The following is a 17,106-nucleotide window of genomic DNA, read 5'->3' as shown; positions in this document are numbered from 1 at the left end:
AAAGAATTTGCTCGAATTTTGCATAATCGATCGACTTCTTTCTCTTTCTTCCTTTGCTTCTACCTCCTTCCATGCAGCTGTACAATGCTTGAGATGGTTGTCATTTCTCTTCCATTCTTATTACATGCCCAAACCAAACAAGTCTGTTTTCTCTTATCAAATAATTGCCTTTTCTATTTAACTATTTTGTATTTATAGTCTTTTAGGGAGAGATGGGGCTTCAAGAAACGAAAATAAAATTGACAGCAATAGTTTAAGGGAAATTTTAGATTTTTTTTAAATAAAATTCTGCTGGGTAGTCATCTGGATTTTGAGCAAACTTTAAGTTTGACGTTTATCTAGCACATTTTAAGTTAGTATATCAAAATTATTAAGAATCACCTCGTCTTTGTTCATATCTAATATAAGGTCTTTGGAATTATAATGCTTAATGTTCCATTGACTATAAGGCTTGAAACACTGTGTTTAGATAACAATGTGTATGTTCTTGCCTCTGTTATAGTGTGCTTTACACCTATCCAGCAGAAAGCCATTGAGCACCCAAAGAGACAGAATCAGTATGGTAACAAAAAAATAAAAACAGTTTAGGCTGTTCTCTCCACGCGGAGAGAAAATGGAACAGGTGTTATTTCAGTGGAGGCAGCCTCCTGCCTCGATTATGAGCTCCATTCACCATATCTGATTAGCACATTTCCAAATCAGTGCTACATGTGAGAGAATCACTGTGACCTAGCATCCATGATGCAATGCATTCTTCAGTGTACCAACACTTTAATCGACAAATGGAGTTCACATTTAGTTACGCCGCTGTATTTTCAGATTTTTGACATATTTCCAAATATTTAGATGCCCTTTATATTGTTCAGCGGAGCTGACAATCTGTACCTGCTCCTGAATATTCTGCTCTGCAGAGACAGTTATTAGTACTGGGATTTACTAGAATGAAGAGAAGTGCTCTTACCCGCTATGTGGTGCCAGTGACCATTGCAGAGTGACTGCTTCGGCATCAATGATACTGAAAATCGACCAGCTCCATTATCAACTTCAACTGTAACCTGATGTGTCAAAGTGAGGCACAGAAATTAGCGTTCAGTGGTATTCTAGTGGGCCAGAAACTACAGTCAGATTAGTTGTGCCCTGCCAACATCCTAGCTGGTTTATTATTTATCATCCTTTTACAGATATTAGCACAGCTGTGGTCTAGCTAAACACCCCGGCAGAATTCAGCCTCCACTTTACCTTTCCATTCTGGGTATAAAGAGTTAGGTGATGTCCCTTTCTTCCAATGTGGAACAGCAAACCAGTTTGTGCCAAGGGTCGAACTTCCAGCATCATTTCGAAGTCCTGGCTGATCGTGAAGGAATTGCCTAAAAAGCAAGCAACATTTCACAGAATGAAGTTCATTCAGCTTATCAGGCAGTATGGTAGACAACAACAAAATACCATGTGGATAGAGATTACAAACACAAGTAGTGTGTGACTATCCATGTTACGAGAATGTTTACTCTGCCATTCTTAAAATTTGGTGTTGAGTGGTAGAAAGGATGATCTGGGTAAGCTGGACAGAGTGTTTTTTTGTGAAAAGGACCAGAAGAGTAAATGTAGTTAGAGATGTCCAAATTTTGTTAACCACAAAGCAAAGGAAAAAAGGAAAACCCTAAATAGTAATCAAAAGTTAGAAAGAAATTTGTATTTTAAAGCCAGAAATACAAAGAATAGGGGTTTTTAGCTATTCTCAGATAAATGAAAACTAAAAACAGCGACTCTTAAATAGTCACGATGATATCATCATTGTGTTGTCCAGGTGAATTGTGGGAAATGTTACCTAGGTAATGAATGATGCAAAATCCACAAGATAGCTGTGCCTGTTCTCCAAATGAAATGGTGCCAAAAATCATGTAAAGCCTTTAGTTAAAAACAAACTGCAGAAATGGAGTCACTGGGTCTGATATTCCCAGAAAATCCTGACCAGTTTAGGAAAGGGCAGAAAAAAATGAAAGCAGAATCCGATCATATCAAAGGAGCTAACTTGGGTGGAACGCTAGTTCTCTCAAAGTGAGCACGTTAGGGTCTTAGGTAACCAAACCTCCTCATCATTGTGTGATGTAGGAAAACAGGAGCAGCTGAACATTTTAATAAAGCACACCCATGTGGGGCTTTGGAGTATGAGAGTACTTATTCTGTTATTTATGGCCCTAAGTTAATAACAGGAGGCATCACATATGCTTGGTGACATCTTCTCCTAAAACTAGAAAGATGCCGGTCATGAATCCTAATATTCAAGTGAGGAAGATCAACTAGTTTATACCTAAAGAGAAAATTTTGAGGGCAATGATAATTTGACAGATCTCATAGAACAGGAGTGAAAATGTCCTCTAATATTAAAAGCAGTTCCACTGTTTTGATCTTTCAAATGTTTGTCTGTGTCATTGACACACATTTAAAGTTAGCCTCATGGAGTTAACTTTCATTCAATAAAACTCTACGCATCTTTTCATTTTCTGAACACGTCTTTCCTGTACAGTGACCACAAAAAACAAAGGGTGTAAAACCAGGAGCCACCTCTGATTGAGACATCAATTCATTAAGACTAACTGAAAATCAGAGATAAATATTTCAGAAGCGAATAAATGGATAAATGAATAAGTGAATGAAAATGATTATGATTATGACTGGGGTCTGTCGTGTAAATAAGACAGGAGCACTTGACAGAAGTCGGATTGTTTGTCATTTGTGATTCTAATACACTAAAATACTTTTGCACTTTCGCCTCATTTGTCGGTGCTCTTTGGTGCGGTTTAACACGGACGTCAGTTATCTTCCATTGCATCATGTTATTTTCAATTCCCTTGAGCTTTGTGATGCCGCATACTGTACTTTAAAAATAAAGACTATTTGACTTTACTTTATCTGGTGTAAAGGCTGTTGCAGAAGAACAGGAGTTTCATTTTTTTTTTTGTTTTCTCGAGAGTGTTTTAGGAAAAAGGGATGAAAAAGATATGTGACCTTTATGTAACCACAGATGATGAATGGCATTATTGTGTACGAACATTTCCTTTCAGCTTGTTACTGAAGAAGTTAAGCTTAATTTTTATTTAAATTTCAAGGCATGGAATAAAACTAGAGTTATACTGGTTAGCAATGGACACTACTGTAGAAACAAATAAAGAATTACCAAGAGTTAGATGTCCTCCTTCTGCTGCAAAGTACACACCACTCTCCAGGCTGCTTTCAAAGCAGTGCACAACCCCAAAGGTGCGGGCCGGGGCACCAAGTGGCCTTCTGTCCAGTTTCACATTCTTGATACACCCAACAAAACCGTTGACAGAAATTTCCTGCAGGAACAAAAAAGTAGCCAGTTGAATGGGCACAGTCACCATTTACTAAAAATTCTATATGTGGTCTTGGGCCCCTGCTGATACAGAAACATAGGGTGTGATCACCTACATGATTAAAGAACAGAACAGGGTTAAGAAAGGTTTGGAAATAAATAGACGGATGGATACAAACATTGAATCTAGTTGGTTGCCTACAGTTTTAAGCAAATGAAGTCTTAAAGGTTACATGACTGAAGTGTTTAAAATTATGAAAGGAATTAAAAGAGCAGATCGAGACTGTTGCTTTAAAATTAGTTCAACAAGAACACGGGGACACAGTTGGAAACTTGTTAAGGGTGAATTTCGCACAAACATTACGAAGTTTTTCCTTACACAGAGAAGCATGGACACATGGAATAAGTGACCAAGCAGTGTGGTAGACAGAAGAACTTTAGGAATCTTCAAGACTCAACTTCAGTTAAGTGGACAGGATGGGTGAACTTTTTTGGGCTAAATGGCTAAAGTTTTTCTAATGTTCAAATGTAAACTATTTCTTCTTCTTCCTCTTCATCCTTCCCTACTTCTATGTGGGGTTGATGTTCTCTTCAAACAGCTCAATCCTGCACCTTCTCGCCAGTCAAGCTCTTTTCCTTCAAATTTTCTTTTCCTTTATCCATCCACCTCTGCTTTGGCATTCCCTCTTTTTCATTTTCCTATACTTCCATTCCCATCACTCTTTTGTGCACATATTCATTGTTTCTCCTCATCACATGTCCATACCACTTCTACCTATCTTCATGTACTTTCTTAGATATCTCTCCCACTTTTGTTTAATGTTCAAATTTAAGCAGAATGCTAAAATGTTACTGCAAATGAACATTGTGATTAATGTTATAGCCAATTATTTAATATATTGGTTACGAGTCAGAGTTATTGGTGACTGGATGGAAGACAACATCAACATGAACATTGTAGTGTTTGCTTGCTTTGTCAATTATTGAAGTACTAGGGTGTTGTACCGTGTTAGCCATTATGAATGAAGTGAAAAGTCAAGGAAAATGACACCTTTTATTGGCTAACTAAAAAGATTACAATATGTAAGCTTTCGAGACAACTCAGGCTCCTCTCTGACATAAAAGGTGTCATTTTGCTTGACTTTTCAATCAATTATTGAAGAAATTGATGTCATTAACTGTAACAACTGTTGCCAGAGACACACAGAGTCTCACCATCTGCTGGTCAAAATTAATTTTATTTTCTAAATCTGACCAGGTTTAGTTTCAAATTTACTATCATGTATACACAGTACAGTACAATGAAATTCTTACTGACCAATGACAGTAGTACAATACAAAAAAACACATTAAATACAACATAAAATGATAGATCCATGGGAACTGACATCAGGAACGCTTACAGAGTTATTAGTATGAATGGCCTTATGACCTGTGGGAAAAAAACTGACCCTGAATCAAACTGTGTGAGTGCTAATGGTCCTATACTATTTACCAGAACTGAGGAGTGAGAAAATCAGCTATGTAGTTAAGCTGAGGTCTTTAATAACACTTATTGCCTTTCTAAAGTGGTGTGTGTTGTTTGTTCTGGAAAGACAGGAGCTGTGTACAAGTGACATTGTGTGTACCGATGACATTCTCTGTCAATCCATTTGTTGTCTTTTTTTAAACCGTCTAATCAAATTCATAATCAAAAGAAAGCAGAATCCATTTCAGCAGAGTGTAAGGTAGGAGCCCATCATTGGATACGCACACACACTTATGCAGTCGATTCAGAATGGTCTCTCTGCCTAAAATGCAACTTATGATGGCAGAGTAGGTAGCAGTGCAGCCTTAAAGCTCTAGGATATGGTGGTGAATTTCAGCTCCACTGCTGTCTGTTTGGCATTTAGACCTTCCCTACATGTATGTACAGATTTTACTACAGTTTTCCTCCCAAAGATATCTATATTACTAAATGACAGTTTAATATATGCACGAACGCAGGACGCACCGAGGCGCATGCGCCAGAGCACCTCAACGCCCCAGAGTCAAACCCAGCAGCTTCCCAGAGTCGGTAGGTGGCGCCCAAACAACACAACCTGCAAACTAAACTTGCTCTAATCCACTGTGCCAGCAGTCAGTGTGACATATTTGAATCACATAACGGTAATTCAGTATTAAAAGTAAGAGTTGTACCTAACGACACAGCCACAGAGAAACAAAAACGAGACCACATGGATAAAAACAATAAACGGAGGCTCCTACAATGCGCTTCAGAAACACCAGAAGCAAAGAAGTCACAGCTCCAAAAAGAAACAGCTCAACTAACGGAAACACAAAAATGAGCCCGTATGGATAAAAACAATGAACGAAGGCGCCTACAACACGCCTCTGAAACAGCAGAAGCAAAGGAGTCACGGCTCCAAAAACAAAGAGCTCAACGATTAGAAATACAAAACCGAGCCCATATGGATAAAAACAATGAATGAAGTCGCCTACAACGCGCTTCTGAAACACCAGATGCAAGAGAGGCATGGATCCAAAAAGAAACTGCAGAAAGGCTACAAAGTCGTTTAAAAGGTTTAAGACGTTCAGTATTCTAAGAAAGAAAAAGCCAAAGACAGGAACGACGGACAGACGCTGAACAATTCCGCCAGTTAGCTGAGAACGCATTCTATAATGAGTCCACTGTTCATGAAAATTCATTGGGATTGATGAGTGTCATTTGCAGTCATTGTCATTCACTTAACTTTCTTGAAGAAAAAACTGGCAGTACAACTGATGAGTTTTCACGTTGTTGTCAAAAAGGTCAAGTTAAGCTGCCTCCTTTGGATGAATATCCTGAATATTTACAGAAGCTTTTGACTAACAATGTACCCATAAGTAAAAGCTTTATGGAATGCATTAGATCCTACAATAGTTCATTTGCTTTTGCATCTACCGGGCTAAATATCAAACCACCACCTGGAAATGGCCCATACTGCTTTCGCGTGTGTGGACAAATATTGCATCGGATTTGCATTTGCGATTCTTTAGAGAATCGGGGGTTTACTGGTGGATATTAGGTTGATTGCCCCAGTGTGAGGGTGTCCTGTGGTGAACTGGCACCCTGCATTATGCTCTGTGATGGTGAGTCAGATGCCAGCTAGCTCCTTCTAACCCTGCCTTCGACAACCAGGCTCAGATAATGGATGAATGATGTTGGGAACAAATCTATATTTCCAAATCCTGTCTTCCGTATGACTTTTAGAACCAGATATAAGGAAAAGTTTCTTACTTTGGCATGCTTCTTACACTTCCCAGCAGGAACGCCTCCCACATAAAAAGGTGAGCTGACCAGCAGGCTTGTGGCTGCAGGTAGTGTCCCACTTTGGGAATTCAGTCCGTCAATAACCAGTTGGATTTTGCTTTTCTCTCTACTGAAGAAAACCTAAGTAAACAAATATGAGGCATTATAATACATTTATACATTCAAATGTAGTGATTATAATAATCCATCTTTTCTTACTATGTTCTTCTCTGAAACTGTGCATAACAGTGCCTTATTTTACAACAACCACTATCGATGTGCCTTCTTTATCAAAACCAGAATTCTGACAATCTGAGCAAGTTCCTTTCATGTTAAAATTCATAATGAGGCAATTTTAAAGGATTCTGGAAATTAAACACCCAGTGAAGGAGATTAAGATGTGGTCTGGCTATAACTGACAACTGTCCTGCACTGGGCACACTCAGAATCATTAATGAAGCAGGCGAATCAGGTCTCTTCACAGTGTCCTAGATCTATGCCAAGTACCATGGAACTGGGCTGATTTGTCCCCCAGCTCAGCGTACTCACCGTGTGCCAATGGCCATCACTGTACTTTTCCCGGCTCCTGATTTTCAGCTTTTTTCCTGCAATATCAATGAAGAGCACAAAACGGCTGTTGGACACATAGAGTGCCATTGCGGAGTCTTCCTCATCATCTGACACATAGAACAACAGTCCATTGGTGGAATTCAGTCTCACGTCCATTGAAAAGTGCGACCTATTCAAAATGTTACAGCAGTAAGAATAATTCTGAAATAACTGGCAATGAAAAATATGCATAATACAGTGGACCCTTGACTTACGAACTCAATTCGTTCGCGAGGGCTGGTTGTAACTCAGGTTGGTTGTAAGTCAAGACTATTTTTCCCATAAGAAATAATGGAAATGCCCTTAATGTGTTCCGAACCTACCACAGCAACACTTACTTAACTTTTTTTAATAAAAAAGGGTTGTATAATGTGCATAATTTACCAAAAACACCAATAATTTTTCTAATGTACTAACCAAAAAGTTATAAAAAGTGCCTAGCCTACCAGAAACAACAATTTCATACTGTACTCACCATTTAAGTTGACATCTTTGGCTTGCAGGAAGGAAGGAGAAGGAGAATGAAATGGAACGTGGTTATTGTTTGGGAGGAGTTTCCTTATACAAATGTTTTCTTTGTAAAATTGTCGAGATGGTGAATTTCGGTGACAATGGTGACAGGGCTGCCCATTGTCACCAATTCTGTTCATAACTTTTATGGACAGAATTTCTAGTTCCAGCCAGGGTGTTGAGGTGGTCCGGTTTGGTGGACTCAGGATTGGGTCACTGCTTTTTGCAGATGATGTTGTCCTGTTTGCTTCATCAGGCCGTGATCTTCAGCTCTCTCTGGATCGGTTCGCAGCTGAGTGTGAAGCGGCTGGGATGGGAATCAGCACCTCCAAATCCGAGACCATGATCCTCAGCCGGAAAAGGGTGGAGTGCCCTCTCAGGGTTGGGAGCGAGATCCTGCCTCAAGTGGAGGAGTTCAAGTATCTTGGGGTCTTGTTCACGAGTGAGGGAAGAATGGAGCGTGAGATCGACAGGCGGATCGGTGCGGTGTCCGCAGTGATGCGGGCTCTGCATCAGTCTGTCGTGGTGAAAAAGGAGCTGAGCCATAAGGCAAAGCTCTCAATTTACCGGTTGATCTATGTTCCTACCCTCACCTATGGTCATGAGCTATGGGTAGTGACCGAAAGAACGAGATTGCGAATACAAGCAGCCGAAATGAGTTTCCTCCGCAGGGTGTCTGGGCTCTCCCTTAAAGATAGGGTGAGAAGCTCAGTCATCCGGGAGGGGATCAGAGTAGAACCGCTGCTCCTCCGCATCGAGAGGAGTCAGATGAGGTGGCTCGGGCATCTGATCAGGATGCCTCCTGGACGCCTCCCTGGTGAGGTGTTCCGGGCATGTCCAACCGGGAGGAGGCCCCGGGGAAGACCCAGGACACACTGGAGGGACTATGTCTCCCAGCTGGCCTGGGAACGCCTCGGGATTCTCCTGGAAGAGCTAGAAGAAGTGGCCGGGGAGAGGGAAGTCTGGGCATCTCTGCTCAAGATGCTGCCCCCGCGACCCGACCTCGGATAAGCGGAAGAGGATGGATGGATGGATGGATGGTGAATTTCGACATGCTGTACATATTAGCGAGATCGGTCACATGAACGCCACTCTCATATTTCCACACAATTTCCTTCTTCATTCCAATTGTGATCGCTTTCTTTACCTTCATTACTTTCTCTTCCTTCCTTAGCAATTATTAAAATAAATTATATAAATCACTGCACTGACCAAAATTATGTCCACAAACACATGTATCTGGGCTCTGACTGACGCTTACAAACGCTCTCGGCTGTTTGTTTACAATCGCACAAGCAGATACACGTGACCGCATTCGGGTCATAACGCAAGATCTTGGTCATAATTCAAAACAAAAATTTTGGTCGTAAACCAAGTCGTTCGCATGTCAGGCCAGTCGTATATCAAGGGTCGACTGTATACTGTAAATATATCTTCCTTATTCTATCAGCACAATGACCCAGAGTCTTCTAGTTGCATATCAGTCCTATTTCCAGGGGAAGTATTGGGTGTCCCATATAGCCAGACTTAAAAGACCAAAAGAGATGTTGGGTAAATCCTTTTTTCATCACTTTTGTGGAATTTCCAATGCATTCCAACATGTGATTTTTGTCATATTTACTGTTTAATGTCTGTCTCAAACTCTGTGACCATTACTACAAACATCAAATCAAACCTGTTCATTAAACCAAATGAAGGACAGACCATAAATAGGCCTCCTGGCTTCCTTTGCACTTCATTCAATGCCAAAGTTAGAGCAGATACCCTTCCAACATTTACACTTTATTGGTTACTTTTACAGTTCACAGAGACTGTAAGCTTATGTGTAATGTGAAATGAAAAAGATCATCTGTACTGGAAAGCATTGAGTGGACCGAGTGTGAAAACATGGAGAGCAGCCTCCTTCTTGACACGCATTCCAACAAATACATCACATGTGTATGATGCCAGAGCAGAGGCACTTCCACTTTTATCTGCTAGTTTGATGGCTCTGCTTCTAGTCACTGTTGGTGGTGACTTAGTTTTGATGAGAACAGGCCATTCAGCCTAACAAACTTGCCATCCCTACTCTTCAAGACTCTTCAAAACAACATTGCGTCAAGATTTGAAGATCACTAAAGTCCAACGTGTTGTGAAGTGCCCAAGTATTATTGTGAGCACATGATTAAGAAGCAAATAAGGGTCAGAATACCAGGACATCCAAATGAAAATGAGTAGCCAGGAACCAAAGTAGCAAGATGAAATCAAAAGTCAAATTCAGAATGAGGTGTAAACCAGAACATAAAATCCTACTGTTATGATCTACATGGAAATAAGCTAACAACCACTAAGAAGTACAAGAATTTCATGTTCACTGAAGGATAAATGCAGTGTGTAATCTGTGCCATATTTATGGAGTCAATTCATGTGATGCGACTTAACGTGACCAATTCCATAGAATCGAGTAAAAAATGAAAAACATGATTTTCTTTTTAATGGCACGCCAAGTAAAAAAAAAAAATAACACCAGATATGGATTCCTCACATAGAAAATCACCAAACACACCTATCCATATGGTTAAAACTACACTACCGCACTGCTTGCTAACTTCTTCCATTTGTCTTCCATTCTCTGTGTGAAGAAAAGCTTTGTAATGTTTGTGTGAAATTTACCCTTGGCCAACTTCCATCTGTTTCCCCGTGTTCTTGCTGGTCTTCAAGAACAACCATACATTGCTTTTTTTGCACTTAAAGTGGCACTCAGTACAAGAAGGTCAGAATGGAACACTGTGGCATGTATCTTCTGTGAGTGGTAATTTGTATGTCATCATTATACAATGGAATTGTGAAAATATCTGCAAAATCTCACTGCTTCTGCTGGTATCCAAGACATATTAAGGCAGTGTGGCTTAGTGATTAAAGCCTTGGACTTCAAAACCTGAAGTTGTGGGATCAAATTCTGCTACTGACACCATGTGACTTCACTTGCTTGTTTTCTAATTGGAGAAGAAATTCAACCAATTTTATCTGAAACGTTGTAAGTTGCCTTTGATGAAGGTGTCAACCAAGTAATAATAGATTTATGCCAAGCACCACTGTGCATACAAGGTGCCAATTCTGCTTACTTTTCTTGGTACTTTAATAATTAAAAGCACTCTTTACAAAAAATAAAGATTCAAAAACACTGAACTCAGATTCCAAAAACTAAAAGAGTCTTACAGTTAGCTTGGATGGAAACCTGGCATCATCTTACCTGTCTTGGAAAGAATCTGGAATGCCGTCAAACTCCAAGCGGCTTGTTACTGAGCTGCTGAACTGGAAGGCTCCATTAATTGATTTTGGGAGTCTGGAGTTACAAGTTGGCTCCACCGATGGTTGCCACAATGATGTCACCTCTCCCTTTAGATTTGGCTGTAAAACAAATGATTTGAGATTAGAACTTCACATTTCTACAACATGATTAAAGTTTAATGAGGCCAGGAGGTTACAACATCTATCCTATAAAATGCAGGGGGAAAGCTGCTTTAAAGAAAGGATGCTACCGAAACTTAAGAAAACAAATGCAGCAGTGAGGGGAAATGGGATTCAAACGAAAAGTGAAGCATCCAGTCAAGAGGTCTGTTTGGCACTGAGGGTGCAGAGATGACTAAGAGGCAGAGATGCAAGGCACTGCAAAAGGACTTTGGTGTTTTTTTCTGTGCAATGGAAGGAGGCCATTAGACACACTTCCAACAGTTCAGGAGGTAAAGACAGAACATCAAATGAAGAGACCATAATGTATTGCATGTTTATATTGTGGAGTTTATTCATTATCCATACCCAATCGAGAAGTGCAAGAGGCCAGAGCTCATTCCAGCAATATGAGGCTCAATGCATAAGCCAACCCTTGACAGGGTGCCAGCTGCATTCACTCATACAGTAGTAACCTGACATTTGCCGGATATTAACACCTTTTCATGTTAAACAAGTGAGGACACTAAACATAGGTTTTAAGGAACTGAAAGCTAAGCACATTTTGTAAATTAAGAACCAAAGGATGTTATCATGTGCTTCGATTTTAATGACTCTTTTATCATGAATTTCCATGCAATCTTATTCCACTGCTTTTTGTTTTGCTCCTTTAAATAGGAAGATCACGAAAATAAAAAATAAGATAAAGTGAACATAAAATGATGGCTTACCTGACCACCCCGGTTCCTTTTTGATAAAGCTTGCATCAGCTGGGGTTGTCGGCTAGCCGGGCAGCTCAAAGCCACATTCATGAGTTTGGACTGCAGAAAATCCACAACCATCTGCTCATCCTTCTCTCTGGAACAAGAGAGTGAGGTGTTTATTTTAAGTGTTTATTTTATACAACATATCTGGCTGGAACACCAATAAGTTACAGCTCTAAAAGCATATATCGTTATAAAGGCCAACACTAGCATGCAAGTTACATAGACTTCAAGCTCCCTTTTCTGGACGTAATGCAAGCATATTTGCTTAACAAAAGCAATAGTAATTTGCCATGTTGGAAATATGAAGTTGATAACCTGAAAAGCAGTACAGAAACATTTCACAGCAATTCAATATGTCTTCCAATTCAGAGACATGAAAGAATGTATTGTGTCTGTTGCTCTCTATATGAATGAATTATATGTTAAAAACTGAAATGTATTTTTATAAAGCTAGGGCAATTATAGAAATGAAAAACATTTATAGGGTCACCAAAGGGTTAACCCATGTACCTAGTTTACTTTTAAATAAAGATGTTAAAAAAAAGATGAACATTTGACATGATTTCACATAGTAATTCTCAAAGCATATTTTATTTTAGTAAGCACTGCCTTTGAATGATTATTTGTTAAATTCCAAAAACTTGCTTACAGGTTATTGTCAAAGGAATGCAATGTGGAGGCCGTTTTTCAGGGAAATTGTGAAACAGGGCTCCTGTAATGTCACTATGTGGGTTGTTGGCCAGGTGCAGTAAAAAGCATATACAGGAAAGATCCTAACTGAGTATACCTTGACAACTGAAAAATAACCTTTTGGACATGGAAAACATTTTACCAATGGGAAAGAACTAAAGTTCATGCAGTGGGATGGAAAGTACGAGCACACACTGTATAGCCAGACCCTTCTCTACACACAAGCCTTTTGTATCAGACTTGTCAACTAGGTGTGAGCTTTTTCCTGCTAGCTCCATAAAGGGCCAGGAGAACTGTGGAATTAGTCACGAATCCAGTACTAGTGGACATCAGAAGGTCTGTGGCAACGTAATGCTACCCCCTGAATTGTAAATAGCCAAATGAAGCAGTCAGGGCATCTTGTGAAGATGACAGATGAATGGTGGTAGAAACCATGGGAAGAAAAAACGGGCTGATGCAGGATACCCTAGAGGCATTAAAACACTTGACAGGTTGGACTGGAATGTTAGGTATGATCTGCTGAAACAGCTGCCAAAGAAATCCCCACCATGAGAAGCACATACAGTAGATCCTGAAACCCAGAATTGTTGTTGTATCTTGTGTTATTCTGCTTATTCTCATTCTAATATTGTTGACGCTTAACTGTTAACTCATAGTAAAATACTTTACATTCAAACTAGACATTTTATTGTATAATTCAATGGCTGACTTGACACATTCACTGAATGATTTCGGTCAACACTGTGAACGGGTTGAACATTGTCTTATTTTCTTTCTGAGGTGAGTGCACCTTTAAAACATTATTGACAATGATGTCTCACTTGATGAGCCCAAAGTCAAAGAGACTGCCAGTACCTTTTGACAAAGAAATTGCTGATGCAGCCTGTCATGTTGGCCACTGTGAAGGATTCCGGAACCCCTCCAATGTAAATATGTCCAGTGGTAACTTCACGGTGCTGCCGTCTTTTCCTGTTGGTTAGTTTTCTTGAATTCTTCTCCAGTTTACCATCCACATAGAGACGAACCCTGAAAAAAATGTTTTTTTGTAGTGAAAGATTCAGGATGTTCTTAATCTGGATGCCATCAAATAAATATAACAGTGAAAACTTCCATAATTACATTTTATTAACATTTTCTAACATTTCTAAATTCCTATTTGTTTAAACATCTGAACAATCAATAACCTCACCCGCTGATATTGCTGTACAGGGTCACATAGTGACTGTTGTCATCTGCATAAGGAGTCCTTGTGGTGAGATCACCATTGGCTGATTTCAGTACGAGCTTACCATTTTCTAGGTAAATTTGGCAGTTTCCATCCTGCAAAACAAAACAAATGGGTATGTCATTAATACAAAATGAAAAATTGCCAAATACTTTAGAATAAAAAAGTTTCTATTATAATTTTATAATATATAATGGCACAGTTGGACACATTCAACTATTGTGAATGTTGTCAATGATATAAGAAAAGCACCTTGGCCAGTACAAATAGCAATGGATTGTAAAGGCTGATTTATACTTCTGTGTTGAGCCTACGCTGTTAAGTTTATACTTCTGTACACGCCTGAACACGAGTTGGTGGTGTTTATACCACACAAGAAAAGCAGATGATCCATAAAAATGCTGTCAGTTTTTGCCCTACTGGATTCCCGCTCTTCTTGCTATAAATTTTTCTTTGTAAGAGAATATATTTGTCCCTCACATTTTTTCACTTTTTCTTACATTAACAGACTTCCAAACAAGAAAATGAACAGACATGAATTTCAGGAAATATGTAGTTATAAAACTGGCCAATCAGTCACAGGAGTCTGCATTGGGTTCACGTTGATGTGATTCACATTTTTGAGGAGGTGAACATCAGGCTATATGGGCAATAGCATACCTACAGCATAGGCTCCATAGTGAAATATAAATCAGTCTTAATGCCAGTGTTTCAGGTGAAAGTCAGAGATTGTTGATGTTTTCATTTAGTAGTCATTGTCATGTTGGCAAACTGTTGATTTATTTATTTTTCCACGATGTTAATTTTAGGTGTATACTCAGATACAATTACATTTTAATATCAGATCCAGCTTTTTCAGAGGACGCCTAAAGGTCCAGGTTAGGTTTAATGTAAGGTGCTTGTATATATTGTCTAAAAGGTACAGTATTACAAGGAGAAGTAAGACAAACATGCTTTTCATGATTAAGATATCAGTAGTATACATTTATAACTATAGATTATGACTTCAAACAAAAAACCTAAAAGCAGATACCTTCAGAGCTTTTGATAAGTCTGGAGGTCATAGACGTGTACAGGAACAACTCAAATAGCAGTGTGAGGATCAAGGCCTAGAAAATGATATGCTGCAAGCATTGTGAAAACAGAAAGGAAACGTCAGAAACCTGACGTCACCTACAAACAGTTGTTCAAATAGCCCCAGATTCTCAATTATCATGTTTTTGTTTGAAATGGATTCAGGAAAAACTTGAGCAGCAAACAGAAAGTGTTGTTGTTTTTTGGGATTTTCAAATTGACTGATATCAGATACATGACAATCAACTGAGCCTTTTGGACAAAACCAAAATGTTTTCCAGAAGTCAAATCTAAGTTGCTTTCTTATTGACTTGGTTTAGCACTAATGCACTAACTAATGTGGGTCTTTGTTGGATTATCCAGTGGCTCCTGGATATTATACAGTTTGAACACAATTTTGGGTGTGTCGCCATATTTTCCAGCAGCAGAACAGCGACATCACATGACAGGTTGTTGGCATATGTGGTTAACAGTGGCCGCTGTTGAGGTGGTGCCCATGAAATAGTGGCATCTTTCAAGAACACCTTAACCAAAAAAACTGTGGAGATGACATTATAAAAATAATGTTAAAGACAATAAAAACAACAATGACACTATATCTCCAAATATGGAGCAGAACAAATCAGGATGCTCGCAAACAAGATTCTGGCAAACAACAATGGACATAACAGTAGTCAGAATACTAGGATTTTTAGACATTGACACAGTTAATAGCTTTAACAGTCAATGGTGTGTATTTTAAGCTTTCCTATGCATGAGCAGATTATTTTAGGAAGACATCATTATCGATCTATGGACCTCACATTGGTGTAATCTAAGCAATAAGTGACATCTCATTTAGGAATCAGTTACATCTAATTTAATTATTCTCTTTTTTGTTATTTAATAACTCACCAACTCCCAATGGGAGCACACAGTCACTGACACCACGGAAATTAAGAGGCACTAATCCAGCCAGCAGCGTAAAGATATACATACACTGAAAGGAGCCAAAAAGAGAGCTGATGCTAAACCTACCGCAGTGTTATAGGAGAACATGAGGCCGTTACTTTGGCTTGTTCTGAAGCCAAACCCAGCATAGAAATCATTCATTAGACTGGGGACATTGTCCAAGGACAGGTCAAGATATCCATCTCCGTTGAATTTGGCTGTTCGAGCCAACTACAAGGTTAAAAAAAATAAAATTAAGCACATTTCAAAAAATGCCAACTAGTGGTATTTTAAAAAGTTAAAAAAATTAGAAGTTTAGTTTGCTACAAAGTTTGCAATGGATAGTGTGACCTTGGTATCACACATTAAACGGCTATTGAGGTTTACCAGGAGGTCAGAGGAACATCCAAAACTGACGCCAGTTGTATTCATTCGCTTCAAGTCCTTATATATATCCAGAGCTTTAATGCTTCTGAAACAGCCTTTAACGGATCCTCCTTCTGGGAACAGGATCTTCAGACTTTAAAAAGAGTAAAAAAAAAAATCAAGTATAATTATATTAAAAAATATGAAACCCAATATTTAATAAAACTTACAGAACAATAAACAGAGATACAGTGGCTTTGAAAGGCCACAAGCTGTTTTAACCTCTTGCTTTTGGGCACAGCTTAAATGAGGATGTAGAAGAGGATACATCACTCTATAATGCTTGTACAGATTTTCTGTAAAATCAATGGTTTTGTTTGAAGTAATGAGTAGGCTGTCCTTTTTCTGGACCTTCACTATAATGTTCTGAGTTTCCAAAGTGCCATTGCCTGTTTGATAGGACTTAATTCCATTACTGTTCTCACACATACCTTGTGGACAGGAGTGTAAAGAAAAGTTTCCCAGAATTGCTTAGTGAGACAGCTACTTTAGTTCCAGAAACATTAAGTTAATCATCAGGAGTTTGCATCTGAAGTGTTCACTGTAATTGTGGCCCTTGGTGGCCAAAGATGTGCATCCAGTCAAAACATTGTACTCACTAGAGCCCACACTCTCAAATTTGACGGATGAAAATGATAGTTTTCAGTTCATTGCACATTTTGTGTTGTGAGTCTCATAAACCTACTGTGGGGACAGTCGGCTTACAGGTAGCATGGAACTGACCAGGACCAAAGGTATTGTGAGAGGCAGAAAAAGAAATCTAACAATGGTATAAGAAAGGTACCTGGTGGTAAAAAAGGTTGGTTATTCCACCACAAGTTCAGTTCACAAGGATAGTTATAAT

General features: G+C 39.1%; 2 protein-coding genes across 3 annotated transcripts in view; one reads left to right on the top strand and one right to left on the bottom strand.

Annotated features, from left to right (window-relative positions):
• LOC114658415 (cadherin-4-like) overlaps window positions 1-17,106 on the top strand; it is a 2,147,065-nt gene that overhangs the window by 1,347,858 nt on the left and 782,101 nt on the right. The window lies entirely within an intron of this gene.
• The window catches only part of lama5 (laminin, alpha 5), a 266,233-nt gene that overhangs the window by 1,842 nt on the left and 247,285 nt on the right, over window positions 1-17,106 (bottom strand). For both annotated transcript variants that reach the window (XM_028811670.2, XM_028811671.2), the window contains exons 68-78: window positions 16,224-16,356; window positions 15,924-16,067; window positions 13,797-13,927; window positions 13,463-13,633; window positions 11,882-12,008; window positions 10,954-11,111; window positions 7,152-7,341; window positions 6,591-6,743; window positions 3,176-3,335; window positions 1,240-1,367; window positions 962-1,055 (exon numbers count right to left, since the gene is read on the bottom strand). In XM_028811670.2, the coding sequence (XP_028667503.2) occupies window positions 962-1,055; window positions 1,240-1,367; window positions 3,176-3,335; window positions 6,591-6,743; window positions 7,152-7,341; window positions 10,954-11,111; window positions 11,882-12,008; window positions 13,463-13,633; window positions 13,797-13,927; window positions 15,924-16,067; window positions 16,224-16,356 (1,589 nt within the window). The remainder of the gene's footprint in view (window positions 1-961; window positions 1,056-1,239; window positions 1,368-3,175; window positions 3,336-6,590; window positions 6,744-7,151; window positions 7,342-10,953; window positions 11,112-11,881; window positions 12,009-13,462; window positions 13,634-13,796; window positions 13,928-15,923; window positions 16,068-16,223; window positions 16,357-17,106) is intronic.

The sequence above is a fragment of the Erpetoichthys calabaricus genome, chromosome 10, assembly GCF_900747795.2.
Source record: "Erpetoichthys calabaricus chromosome 10, fErpCal1.3, whole genome shotgun sequence".
In the NCBI taxonomy this organism is placed as follows: Eukaryota; Metazoa; Chordata; class Cladistia; order Polypteriformes; family Polypteridae; genus Erpetoichthys; species Erpetoichthys calabaricus.
The sequence above is the reverse complement of the archived record's forward strand: the minus strand, read 5'-3'. Positions and strand labels throughout refer to the sequence as shown.